Source organism: Parambassis ranga, chromosome 4 (genome assembly GCF_900634625.1).
Source record: "Parambassis ranga chromosome 4, fParRan2.1, whole genome shotgun sequence".
NCBI classification, from domain to species: domain Eukaryota; kingdom Metazoa; phylum Chordata; class Actinopteri; family Ambassidae; genus Parambassis; species Parambassis ranga.
The window spans coordinates 17,882,252-17,896,473 of NC_041025.1; the positions used below are offsets into that span (position 1 = coordinate 17,882,252).

Sequence of the window (14,222 nt, forward strand, 5' to 3'; positions counted from 1 at the left end):
TCCTATGTCATAAAACTGACTGTCTTCATTGTCTTCCGCCAGGTAATATAGTTCTTAAACAAATAAAACAAAGCAATGAAAGTAATAAAAGGTGCAAAAATGTGTTGCATCTTTTAATTAAATAAATATATTTAAGAAGTTAGGGGAAATTAGCCTTTGTTGTGTCATTTTTGGCTACAATATGGGGGGTTTCTTTGGTTTCCTCACTTTTTAGTGGCTCATTTTGGTGTGTACAACAAGTTATGTTCCTCCACAGGAGTTTCACTGCATGGCATAAAATCTATTTTATAATCCTTTACACAAAACAGAGGCTGTAAACAGAGACTAAAGTGATGATAATGGACAGATGTCACAGTGTTCTGCCCTTAAGTCAATATAGACTTATCAAGGCATCCAAGTACTGACTTCTTTTCATTTGACTACCAGAAATAAAATGAAGTATGTTTATTATGGATTTGCAGTTAAATTTTTTGTGCAGACTTTTTTTCCCGGTGCCTTCTGCCCTGTCAGTAATGAGTTGCCCTGTGGAGATTTTACAAAGCAGTTTTATTAAAGTGCAGTTCATGAGCGATGATTAAATCAAGTTATTACATACAGAGACAGATATGATGTCATCAAACGTGACTTTAAATTGATTCTTCATGTATTATTTTCACAAGTCAAAAGTCAGTTCCATTCCCATGTACTCTCTCAGTCTCCCGTTTAAGGTAGAAGTTGCATTCACATTAACAACAACATTCGGTTAATTGTTTCCTACAGAGCACACGGTGAAAGCAAGTACTGCAAATAATAATAGTCAGGAAGGTGTTAGCTCTTGTGTGTGTGCACAAGTTCACCCAGTTCATTTTCTTGGATCACAGCCACAGGTGCTGCCAGGTCAGCCAAAACATTCGGCTTCATTCACAGAAGGAGGTACAAAGCAGATTTATTCATATGATTTAATGTACCCTGATGAAGTATAAATGGCTTTATTGTACTGTATTAGACCAGATTTGAAATCTCCATCCATCTACAGTCGTTCTTTTTGTTAAATCATCAGGAGCACCAGAGCTCCACCAGAAAATGTGTGTAGTGAAACCACTAGATGGCAGCATCTGCCACAGCATTCCTTAACTGAGTCCCATAATGACAGAATAACATGACTTCCATCCATCCATCCATCCATCCATCCATCACCAGAACCTGCTTCAACCTACAGTGCAGGGTCACAGGGGGCTCGAGCCTATCCCAGCTATCTACAGGTGAGAGGCGGGGTACACCCTGGACAGGTCACCAGTCCATCACAGGGCAATAACATGACTTCTGTTTGTTTATTTAATTATGAGCCTAAACATACAAAAAGGTGCAAACCAAAACATATCTGATTCCTAACATCATATTCAAACCCTGAATATCTGTGCAGGTGAGACATTATCACTGACAGACTCTATCTGTGCGTATTCTGATTGGCCAGATTAGAAGTGTGAACAGGCAAAGCGATGCAGCCACAGCAACGCCCCCGGTTACTGTCACCATGACATCACGATAAAACCAAACACAGGCTGGGCAGCACAACTGTGAGCTGTGGGTGGAGAGGAGGAAAGAAAAGAAGGAAAGAACCTTTATTACAACGCTGGAGATGAAAGGTCAAGTGTGCACAGTGAGGCTGTAAAATTCATGATTCTGTAATCAAGGGGGAAAAACATAAACAAGGGTGTGTGTTCTTTGAATGAATATGTAACTTTAAAGCGAAAAGGAATCACTTTCTGACCTCTAAGAAAGAAATGACCCACGCGTTCAATGACTGTGGGACATTGCTGAAAACTAAGAGTGCAGAGTTTTCCGATTCTATCTTTGGCCGCAAACACATCAGCTTTAATATGCTGTCAGCACCACAGCTGTTGAAGACACACTAAAATCTTTGTTGCTGGTGACCTTGTCTCCATGAGAAATGTCATTTTCCACAAAACCTTTGTGTCAGAAGAGCAAGCCGTGGAGTGTCAGTCACAGAAGGGACTCACCTGCATGGTCGAATGCTCTGGATGAGAACGACTCCTACACCATTAGCCACCTTATCTGTGAAGCTCATTGATCCATACACAAAGGCTCCACTTTGCTGCCAAATGAAAGAAAAGATTATTACTCTCACACACAGTAGAAGATGTGATCACCATGAACCCTGTAATTTCACAGCATCTTCTGCTATGTCTTTGATCCAGTGACACACCAAGTTTATACAATTAGACCCCCCATGTGAACAGACAGCTGATTCTGATGTAATGTTCAAAACAAAAAGGCAGTTATTTGCCTTGTATTGAAGATTTTTCTGATGCCATTAACTTCAAAAAGTTACTCACAAAGTGAGGATGAGCACTTCAAATGTCAGTTTAATGTGTGATTTGAATATTATGTTTTTTTAAATGCAGAAATCTGTAAATTAGAAAACAAACAGATTAATTTCTTCACTAGTAAAGGACTTACCGTCTGCTCGCCGATGAGCATGGCGGTCATGGACAAAGACATGACCAGGATGGTGGCTGAGCCGGCTCCCAGCAGCACTGCAGCTCCGTAGATGCTCTTAGCTCCTAGTTTGCTGTCCACAAACACCCAGGTGGCGAAGCAGAGCACCAGCAGCAGGCCGACTAAATACGTCATCTGACAACAAGTTAACATACAGATCAATACAGGGGTGTTTCTGTTAGATTACTCAGAGTGAGTACTTTGGATTACTATAACATTGTAATGTAACATTGAGTGAATCTCAGACAGTCTCAGAATGAAGCAGGTTAAATGATCAATTAAACATCTCCAGAGATGTTTCTTCATGTTAAGAGAAGCTAGAAGGTCCAGTGAGACACTCACACTGATGCCTATAACCTTGCTGACTGGTTTCATAGCCAGCGAGCACACAAAGCCGCTGACGTACATCACCAGAGGTATGATGGCAATGAAGTTCTACACAGAGGAGAAAAGAGTGACATTACTTGTAAAATACAGCCTAATGTTTCTCTGAAGTCACTGAGAGTGTGGTGGTCATGTAGATGAACCTTTGGTAACATGAGTGAGTTGGTCAGGTAAACAGAGATGTAGGTCTGAGACAGGTTGACTATCAGTCTGGTGGACATGTAGAGAAAAGCCACCTGGAAAAAAATCAGAGGACAGGATTCAAAGTTTGTCCATGGCTCTGATTTAAAAACCAATGCAAGTAATTAATGCAAGTTTAAGAGTCACCTGGTAGAAGGATGGTTCCTTCAGCCAGTGCTTCCACTGAAACACAAGACGTGGAAAAGCCTCCTGAGACGGTGAAGGCACGAGCAGCTGATCCTCTCTCTCTGAAGCCAACGTCTCCTGTTTGGTGCCCACATGGAATATCAGAGAGAACAACGCCCCGATGCCCATCACGATGAGAGCCAGCGTCTGTAAGCAGACGAAACATGGTCAGGTGGAACCTGTCGGAGAGAAATGAAGCCTCTCTGGTGTCTCTGTTCTCACCCTGAACAGTGGGATGTCCACCTGGCCCAGGCTGTCTGTGATGGCCTGTCCCACGCTGCGCACTGACTGGAAGTGGAAGAGCAGCCAGGCCACAGTGTACACTGTGATGTTGGCCATGACAGTGAATGCATACCTGCAAATTAATGAACAGATGAGAAGCCAGCATGCTAGAATGAATATCTTTCAGTGTTGAGTTGCAGTGGATGACAGAATACTTCCTTTTCCTGTTAAATACAAGGTTCTCTGTTGTGGTTTCATATTAGCAAATCATGTCACATTTTCATCTACTTACATAATAAATCTTTACATTTCTGTCATACTTTTAATGGTCCTGGTATCCTATCAAGTAGAACAACTGTTTTCGCATTCAGAAGAATATAATAAAAACATAAGGACAAAAACACTAAATTACCATGAGCTCTCTGCTGTCCTTTTTTCTGCCCTGAATTGTTCAAAATGAAATTAAAATTCAATCATTTACAATAAAAAGATCAGTCTAAATCGTCCCGCGTGACGTCACCTCACCTGTAAGCGGTGAGCTCCACCTTGGCGCTCTCCTTGGACACGAGCTCCGGAATGAGGGACAGGTGGGAGATCTGAGTGGCTGCCCAGCCGAACTGGAAGATGATGATGAAGGGGGTGAAGTAGACGATCTGCGCCCACTGAGGACTGCGGTGGGTGCAGGCCAGGCAGGGCATAAAGATGAAGGCGAAGGACGCAAGGACGCAGAGGGTTCCTGGAAGGCAGGTTTGTGGAAAGGTGAGAATAACTGGAAAGTGTGTGTGCTGTGGTGGAGTCTGGAGACTTCTACAAACCTTTGAACACATTTGAATTTGAATGAATTTTACATATTCAAAGGCTGCAGCTGTGTGTCTCTACATACTATAGTGTGAAACAAACCCAGCAGCATGAGGATGCATTAATTTGACTCCAACAACCAAACTGAACACAGTTCTATTAATCCCATCAGTCATTGACTTGGTTTTATGACTGCGTCTGAACACCAGGACACACTGGGCGCTCTGCAGGCCTGTCACCATCTTAAATACTTGCCCAAAAGATGCCAGGTTTTCCTCTTGCACCTCAGGACGCCCGCTGTCCTGTCTGACTGGTATCCAACCAGAGGCGTACAGACTCCGTCCGCTACCTGGCCAATCAGGAGCAGCACGCCCGCATAGGTGCTCTGGAAGCCGAGCACGGAGTGGAGGTAGACCAGAAAGTACGTGAACCACATAGAGGCGCACAGGTCGTTCAGAAAGTGTCCCGATGCGTAACAGATCCGCCTGCAGACGGACAAAGAGCGACCAGCAGGCACACACTGCTCCATGACTGTGATAAAACGTCCTTTATTCACAATTTAGAGATCTGTCGTTGTCATATTTACAAATACATGATGCAAATAGTTACACTAAGAGACGTATAGAGCAAAAAAAAAAAAAAACACAGTTCAGTCCTGGTCTGAGCATCTCCAAAAATATCCCCAAAAATGAACCATGTACGGTAAACGCGGTGTGATAGATTAATGCCAAGCTGGGTCCCCGCGCTGGTCAGCTGAACCGGTTTAGCTTTTTGATGGAATAACTTAATACGCAAAACAAAAGCTCGTCTCAGCTGTCAATAGCGCTTTGGATAAGGCGTAGACTCTCTGGAAACATGTGTTTGAATCATTATTATTATTATTATTATTATTATACAGCGGCAAACTTACAGTTGTGCGGCGCCCCCGCCTTACAGGTCGTCTAAATAAAGCTGCTTGTGTTGCGTTGAAAACTCATGAGTTACTGTTACAAAATACAGCCGGTTCCTTTTCCTTCTTCACCTATAGCAAGTGATACAAACACATCTCCCACAAAACAAAAAGTTCACAAACAAACATTCCTCTCTTCATAACGGAAATCAGTTTAAGAAAATAAAAGAGATTTATAACAAAAAAAAGCTTCAAAGGTTTACCACTGAGACATGATACTGAATCTTTGTTTTGCCTTGTTTGGGGTGAAATTAACAGCATTTCTCCCAAATTCACATTACTGCCTGAAAACCTAAAATGGAAAACAACCCCAGCTTCTCTTCACCTGTTCATGACACATGAATTCCACATGGGCATCATTCACACATCATACAGCAGCGACACAGCACTCAGCCAGTCTAAAGTTAAACAGAATCATAATGGTGAGGAGGTTTAACAAATGGTTCCCTGTAAGGAGACCCTATCATTCATTCAGGTTTTAAATAGATGTGCAGGAAGATGCTGTCCAGTTACATTAATCTTAGACTTGCTGAGCTATAGTGAGAAATTTCTTTTTGTTATTTAGGATTTCATTAAAAGGTCAAATGCTAATTAAGCCCATCACAATCAGGTAAGTCTCTGTTTTGCAGAGTAATCATTTTTTAAAATCTGGTTACCGACACAAATCACCTCCACAGGCTTGTCCGTATTACTGAGCACAAGGACACAGTGTGTATGAGCACTGATCCGACATCAATACCAGCAACAAAACATGGGTGTGGAAATACATTTCAAATAAAACTTTGATGTCAGCAAGCTTGTTTGATGATCTGTTGTCTCCCATCAGCTGCAAATACAACAAATAAAACATCACGCTACTAAGCGGTCTAATCAGTGGATGTGGTCTGTGTTGCCATGATGTAAACGGGTACATTTCTGGATTGATGCATCATGGAACTGTGAATTAAGCTCTGCAAAGGTGTTTTAAATACAGAGAAAAGTTCCACAAATCTTACATTATTAATGTAATATCAACATTGGTATGACCAGAAGGGGGAGACAAAAGTTTCGCACTGTAGCTTGAAAAATCAGGAAATGTAAACTTGAATTTATTGATCTGGTTATGGAAGCGTTATAGTAAAACTCCCTAAAACAAAATGCCATAAAACCTGCTCTGTCGAACAGGAGACATGAAACTGCAGCTGTCAAACGAAGAAAACTGTTTCTCTGGTCTGGCACAGCTTGATCAGAATTTGTCAGAGACCTGATGTACCTTTTAAACACTCATTGAGCTGAACGCCCTCCTGTGACCTTCCAGATAAAATGAAAACACCAGCTCAAACAGATTTGGGTTGTTGTTAGGTCTGGCACAGTGTACACAGGCGCGTGCACACACACGTTGACCTGACCTGGTTCCAAACTAAACGCCACCTCTGTGCAGATATACAGCAGCAGCAGCAGCAGCAGAAGAGGAAGAATGGGATGTATACTGTTCTTAAGTGAAGAAGGATGTGCACAGTCATTACACACTCTTGCTTACAAAAACTTCCAGATTTGCAAGCATGCACACACACACACACACACAAGCAAACACACAAGCGCACATGCACACACACACACACACAGTAATCCAATGAGCATTTGGGTCAGATTAGATAAAATGCCATTGCGGGACACTCACATGAGCTTTAAACATTTTACTTAGAAAGGCACAAACTATGATTTCCTTGGAAATTATTTTGATGTAAGAAATAAAATTCAAAAGACATATCTTTTTTTTCTTTTCATGTAAATTGTCAACATTTTTTCAGCCATAACTCAGATATAAGCGTTGTGAAGGACTCTTCCTAGATCAGTCTTTATTAAGCTGTTTTCTTATTTGTTAACTTCAAACCTAAAGTTTTCCACTGTAATTGTTTTCTTTTTTTTTCCAAAAGTGCAATAATAATAATAAGAAAGCTTAATATCTGTTTCTCTCATCCTTCCACAGTACCTGAGGCCAGTGACTGTGCTACAAAGTTCACGTTGACAGACAAAAGAAAGCCAGAGAGTGAGGAAAGAACTGAACGCCAGAACACTACAACATAAAAATAACTTTTCAATGCAGGGTTGACTTCGAAAAACTGAGGATTCACTTACAAAAAAAATTAAAGAAAAGAAAAGAAAATACATAAAAATCCTCCAGATTCTGTTTTTATAGATGAAATGCTTCCTTTCGTCTCTCCAATTTAACATCAGCATAGTTCAGCTTTTTCCTCTTTACCTTGATCCCAAAATACACACCAAAGAAAAAAAAATTAACAGGTTCCTAAGGAGCAGATTTCTTTCACTCACACCACTTTTATGGTTTTCCCCGATCAACAGCTGACTGTTCGAACAATACACGTTCTTTATGGAATCTAGAATACAACAACTGTTTCAAACAGTATCTTTTTTCATATTCACGCCACGGTATTCGGGTTTCATTGTTACAGCTTTTTTACTTTTTCTCAAGCCCCCCCGCCCCATTGTAATGCAGGTACGCTTAATTTCCACCTGTAAAGGAATCAAAAGTCTGTTGTGGAGTCAGTAGGACTGCAACATTCCTTTATCCTGCCAGTAGCCAGAGAGCACTGAGGATGAGGAAGAGAGAGTGCGAAGGGGGGCGGGGAAGAGGTAAATGGTGACAGGGAGGAGAAGGTGAGGGAATAGGAGTTAGGAGGGAGGAGGAGGAGGAGCTGAATAGAGAGAAGGAACGGGGGAGGGTCTGTGTAGTTGCTTCCATTTAAAACTTGACAGTGATCACAATGTTTCAAGTTCTCTCCTTGTTTTCTTTTTTCACTTGTGCCTCTGGAGGGCTTTCCTCTTTCTCCTTTTGAAGAAACAACAGCACCTGCAGAACAAGAGAGGAAAAGTTTGATATAGCAAAACGGATGGATCTATACACATGAGATCAATACAGTGATTCACACACACCATTTGGTTTTGGTTGGGTTCAATAAATATTTCTCAAATCTTACTTTCTTTAGCGCTGTAATAATTATTTAGAAATATTTAAATAATCAATAAACAACTGCTTTTTTAAATTGCAAATAATTAAAACTGTCATGTAAATGGAAATGAAAGGGCCATGTACACAAGGAAACTTGTTTTTGTAAGTCTAGATGTCGCTTGGAGAATGCAAGAGTTTTTAAAAATCGTACTTGGTTTCATCAGCCACTTCAACCTCGGTGGGAGCGGTGATGGGGGCATTGGAGTGTCCGGCTGTGGGGTCATCCGTGTTCAGCTCGCCATTCGTTGAGCTCATCACCTGCACCGTTACAGAAGGACACCAGACTGCTCACACACAGACACTCTGAGGCATCGATACAAGGTGAGGGTGGACATTTGTATAAATATGTGTGTAACCCTGATTATCTTCAGTTTCTCAGCCTTAGATACGTTCAATCGGAGTGAGCCAACTAAAGCAACTTCATAGAAATATAAAGGATAGGTTCACACATTTTTATGATGTCAGAAAACAGTGTGAAAGAATTTGCTTGCTGGTTCCTCCAACATTTCCTCCTTGTTATGAGGTTATACTGCTGCCTATGGAAAGTGATCTAATGATGGTTACATAAACAAGAGGAACAAAACCACTTTTGGAACAATATGTGAACCTACACTTTAAAAGCTGCAGTACTATCAGCCAACACTGGGTGGCATGTTTGTACCACATGTACTATGGAGACTTCTCCAGACTTTTGAAATATAAATAGCCTTTTGATTTAAATGTACATATGGAACAAAAAAGTGTTTATGGTTTAGACAGCTCTTCCATTTTCTAATTATTAACAAGATGACAATGAGCTGTGAATGGCCTTTCTGTTCTTTGCTAATCTGTGTTTTCTGATGTTTGCATACTGCTGAAAATGATCTTTGCGTGGCCTTTACTGCGAGCAGCCTACAAGTGGACAAGACAAATCCAGCAGTGAGAGCAACAGGCAGAGCACTGACACACACACTGTCTGATGCAAACACACAAAGAGTCAGGACGGCAGCACGTAACAGGCAGGCAGTGTGGAGTCAGTGAGGGGGGGTCAGACACATACAAAACTATATGGCTTCATGCATTAGCCATCAGAGCAGCAGCAGTAGTAGCAGCAGCAGCAGCAGCAGTACCTGAACAGAGCCCCCCAGCCGCTCAGCTGTGAGGTGCGACCCCAGAGTCTCCTTATTGGTCACTGGAGTGGGCTGAGACTCACTTCCTTTGGGCTCAGGCGACTTGACGCAAAGAGCAAAAGGGGTTGAGGGCAGGTGTTTGTGACGTAGTGAGAAAGGGGGGGGAGGGGGAGGGGGAGGTAGAGGAGAAAGTTGAGGTTGGGGTGATGGGTCAGGGGGGTGAGGGAAGCAATGTTGTGGCACGGGGGGTGGGGTGGGTGGGGATGTGGAAGGAAAAGTGACAAAGAGGAGGTGGTGGGGGGAGTGAATAAAAACAAAAAAAGGAACAAAAACAAAAAAATTATAGAAGACATCTCTCAAGCAGAAGCAGGCTTGTTAAGACGAACTATGTTAATAGAGGAGTAGAGGGAAGCAAAAATTTCATGTGAAGCACAGATCAACACACTAATATAGTCATGCAGGAGTAAAAGAAAAAAGCCTTGATCAACTCAGCTAGCACTGCATATCCAATACAACACAGATGATAATCTATGCCATCAGGTACTTAGATAGCAACAGGACTACTTAAACTGAGGGGTGACAATATAACACTGTGCTTTCCTTTCTTCTTTCCTTCTATAGGTTTGAGCGGTAACTACAGACTGATAGTGAGACTATCCTCTGATATGGCCGACTGTTTCAAACAGGATGTTACAGGTTTTTACAGGTTTGCAAGCTTTTATAGGTGGCAAGGTCTTAACAAGCCAATCACATTAAATGCAGAGCAGTAAACAGAGGCTAGAGTCCACAGTAATAAGTCAATCATAAAATTGCATCCACTCCCTGCGCAGCTTTGCAAAAATGATGAATCAGACTTTATCAAGTACAGCATGGTTTGTGCCATTATTTAAGTTTAAGAATTTTTTTTTTTATAGATGTTTTAAAACTATTCAAACAAGGCTTGGATAGCATGCTATCACAACAAAAACAAAAAGTCTACACTTTGTCACACACTAAGCATTTAGCTTGTCATTACTGGTATGAACAATGCAATATGCATTTTCAACTCATGCATGCAATGACTTGAGCTTAGAGTGGCAAGGTGTGAAGAATTAACTGAAGCCAAAAACGGTGCTTTTTTCACAGCTGGAACAGAAGAATCCCCCTTCATGACTGTGCAGTTCATTTACTAATAAAGACAAATTATGTTTAAACACTCTTGATTGTCTTGGGGTTACTATAAAAGGAATGCTAAACAGGAATGAAAGAGACTCTGAACTGAGCAGCAGCCAGTTTCTCCAGGAAGTTGCTTACAGTTGGCTACTACAAGAGTGGCCAGGCAGCAGAACTTGAATGACAGGGGTGGTAGGTTGGTCAGTCAGTCAGTCAAGTTGGAAGATGGGTGTGGTGTTTGCCGTTTCTTATGTTGACACCCTCACCTGGTTTTTGGTCTGCTGTTGTGCTTTGTCTCTGCTGCTGGGCTGCAGGGGTGTGTCACTGGGGATAGGGCCTATCGGTGTGGGCTGTAAGAAACACAGACACTTCACTGTCAACTGACGACAATATAAACTGATCATAAACATGGTTTTGCAGCCATGGGAATTGAGAGACCAATCCAAAGGGCAAAAGACGAGACAGGACAAGTGGATACAAGGCACTCACAAGTGATTTGCCGACCCAGTCATATTCATAGTCAAAGACGTAGCCGTTCCTGTCAAACAGATCAGTGAAGAGTTTCCTCAAGTAATCATAATCAGGCTTCTCAAAGAAGTCCAGCCTCCTCACGTAGCGCAGGTAGGTGGCCATCTCTTCTGTTACAAAAAAGAACAAACAGTCACATGAAAACAAATAAAGTCATTGAATAATACACCAAAAGGAAAACATGTTGGTTCTACTGACCAGGGAAGCTTTCACAAAGAACTTCGATCGGTGTTGCTCGTTTGGTGTCTCCAATCTTCTGATACCTCTCCTTCAGAGTGTCAGCCTGCAGGAGGAGAACGTTATAATTCATGTTATACCTAAGATAATAAATACACAGTTGTATGAAGTATACATGAAGAACTGCAATATTCAAATAAAAAGGCACGTCAGCTGCAGACAGAAGCAAATTCTCTGGCAAGTTATTCTTTAGTCATTAGAATGATGAGTACAGCACAAAGGGCAAATCTGATGAGGCACTTTAGCTTTAGAAAAAGCTTGTTCAGTAAAACAATAAACAAAGCATAATCAGAGTATTATCGGGACAATTTTGGTGAGCATCTACAGATCTGGGTTTTATGGTGCGTCCAGCACTGTTGGCACTAGTCGGAGCTGCTGGCAGCTTTTAGGCAGTTGAGCCTTATAAACCAAAGGCTGAGCCTCTCCGAGAGAGATGACGCTTATTGGTTGTTTAAACCAGCTGATGAGAGGAGAAATGGAAGTGACAAAAGCAAGTGAATGACACACATACCACTTTTTTTTCATCTTCATCTTATTAAAGAGAATGTATTTGTTTTTGTTGACATGTCTGGGCCAACACAGTCCTATCTGGGGACAAATTGTGGCTCTGAATAGATCTTGTGTGTTACAAAGATTTAGTACCAGTTTAAAGTTATAGACATTAACAGGATCACTGTATACCACTGGTTTGTTGTCCTATCTAAATGTGTGTGTTGTCCATTTGAGCTCCATAACTAGCTCATACAGTGTTTCATTACATCCTAGTGCAAACTCTCATGTTGTATGTTCGTGAGGGCTTGTTCTGGCCTGAGCAATCCAACATCCCCCACATTTATACATCCCTCACATTCATCTACCAAGAGCTTCCTCCCACACAGCAAATGTTCAGATGAGGTGTCTTGTCTTCTAGTCTATTCTATGTACACCTTTGATACTGATGCCTTCAAAAAGCCCAGCAACTCAATACCCAGCTATAATCCGCTCCCCAGGCTTCTGTCACTGAGGCAGTAATTTCTGAGCTCTTACTCTTCAACTGCCTGATAAAAAAAAGTGTGGATATGCTTTTTGTTGCATAATGACATGAAAAGGGACATGAGGCATCGGCTGTGTGTCATTACAAATATGTTGTTTTCATTCACCATCACTTCTAATGACATAATATTTGTGTTATCACCAGCAAATTAGAAAAGAGGTATGAATGGTCTCTGTGTCTGAGTGAGGCTAAAGGTGCTTCTTAGTCTTTGATGTTCAACTACTAACAGACACATTAATGGGAGACCTTGAAATGTCACCAGTGTGAGAGGACACTGTTGTAAACACCGGGCTCTCTGTCTCTAAGGTCATGTCTGGATGATGGGCATGAAAGAGATACTGTACTTTGGAGTGCAAGAGGGAAAGGTATGCTAAGCATTAAAGAGGATTACAGGAGTCTGATGTATATCAGCAAGCGCCAACGTGCGGATGATATCAAATAATACAGTACAGTACCTTTAGGCCCTGCCAGGGGAGGCTACCTCGGAGGAAGTACATGAACATGTGACCCAGTGCCTCCAAATCATCCCTTCTGCTTTGCTCTGGAGTTAAAAGAGAGATAATTATGTTAAGTGTCAGAAACAACTTCCTTTTGTAGGAAAAGTAACAGACAGCTGGAGAGAAGATGTTTAGAGTTCTGAAAGGCCAATCTGTCCAGTAAAGAACCAGCTTTTCCTTCCATCCAAACACTCAACCTCCTGATTAGCCCTAGAGCGCTAATCAGTGAAATGACCACCCAAAAGTGATTGGTATGACTTAAGATATGCACTTTTGACTCTCCATGAAAGGAAATCAGAATAGGAGGAAATAACCCAAAATTATAAAGAAACATATACAGAACCTACGCTGACCACCTACAAAGTTAAATCTGTCAGTCATGTGTTGCTTGCCTGTTCAAATTGAAAAAAGGCCTTTAAAACCAGATTCTGAGACATGTCTTACCCTTTCCCAGGTGTGTGTTGATGCTCATGTAGCGTGCTGTTCCGGTCAGACTCTTGTGCTCCCGGTAGGGGATGTGTTTTTTGGTCTCAGGGTCTATGTATTCTTTGGCCAGACCAAAGTCAATAATGTGAATGGTGTGCTGCCTCTTGCTTCCCGGCCGCCCAACAAGAAAATTTTCTGGCTTCACGTCTCTGTAGATCAGACTCTTGGTGTGGACATACTCCATCCGTGTTATCTAGACAAGCAGTCAACAGATTAATATTAGGATTTTTAGTGTTTATTTGCTGTTTGCAATTTTTTATTAACCATTAGCATATATTCCAACGTTTTACACTATTGCATATTTGTTTACTTTTGTTACAAATCCATATACCTGGTGTGTATTCCACAGAGCAGATATAGTGAGTCATTGATACAAGTAGTGGAAGTAAATGTCAGAAGACTCAAATCAAAGATATGAATTCGTTTGGAGGTTTATGGATCTTTACTTCTAATAGATCCACTATTAGGTTTGATGTTTTTTACTGAAATAACCATTAGTACTGGGTTGGACTACGACAGCACAATAATAGGTCTGAAAGTAATGACATAACAATTTGAGCTATATTTTGTACGTATGGTTGCTGCTTTGTCTCAGTCAGGTTACAGCTGATTAATAGCTATATAATTAAATATTTATTGTATAACTGACAGATTCCAGCACTTCATCATCCATTAAGGAAATCTAAGTCTAATAAATGATGAATGAGATGGCTATATGCTGAATAAAATGCAGCAGGAATACCTTATTGACCACTGCTGCTGCGTTTTTAATAAACGTGCACTGACGCTTATTAATTTAAGCTTTTTACTTACCCATTACCATGGTGACTTAAATAACAATTAATACATTTTCAACTCAGAGCAACTATAGTGTCTATGCAAACATATTCATAGTTTCACTATATTTTGATTTAAGGTTCACAGAAGCTGGCTTCTCTATCTATATGCCTTA

The 14,222-nt window shown here is 41.3% G+C and overlaps 2 protein-coding genes across 5 annotated transcripts in view; both read right to left on the reverse strand.

Annotated features, from left to right (window-relative positions):
* Positions 1 to 54: 54 nt before the first annotated feature.
* mfsd12b (major facilitator superfamily domain containing 12b) lies at positions 55 to 4,705 on the reverse strand. The gene is made up of 10 exons (XM_028404355.1): positions 4,525 to 4,705; positions 3,997 to 4,207; positions 3,472 to 3,604; positions 3,211 to 3,396; positions 3,027 to 3,119; positions 2,842 to 2,934; positions 2,461 to 2,634; positions 2,001 to 2,095; positions 1,440 to 1,561; positions 55 to 71 (listed from the first exon to the last, which is right to left on the reverse strand). The coding sequence occupies exons 1-10, from the start codon at positions 4,703 to 4,705 to the stop codon at positions 55 to 57; spliced, it is 1,305 nt and encodes a 434-aa protein (XP_028260156.1).
* A 429-nt stretch (positions 4,706 to 5,134) lies between these two features.
* The window catches only part of csnk1g2b (casein kinase 1, gamma 2b), a 29,348-nt gene continuing 20,260 nt past the window's right edge, over positions 5,135 to 14,222 (reverse strand). For 2 of the 4 annotated variants that reach the window (XM_028403290.1, XM_028403291.1), the window contains exons 5-11: positions 13,229 to 13,463; positions 12,743 to 12,828; positions 11,216 to 11,300; positions 10,979 to 11,127; positions 10,756 to 10,839; positions 8,380 to 8,486; positions 5,135 to 8,069 (exon numbers count right to left, since the gene is read on the reverse strand). In XM_028403290.1, coding sequence (XP_028259091.1) covers positions 8,015 to 8,069; positions 8,380 to 8,486; positions 10,756 to 10,839; positions 10,979 to 11,127; positions 11,216 to 11,300; positions 12,743 to 12,828; positions 13,229 to 13,463 — 801 coding nt within the window. In that variant the 3' untranslated portion in view covers positions 5,135 to 8,014. Of the gene's footprint in view, positions 8,070 to 8,379; positions 8,487 to 9,337; positions 9,440 to 10,755; positions 10,840 to 10,978; positions 11,128 to 11,215; positions 11,301 to 12,742; positions 12,829 to 13,228; positions 13,464 to 14,222 lie in introns of all 4 variants that reach the window. The other 2 variants (XM_028403293.1, XM_028403292.1) reach the window with 2 other exon arrangements.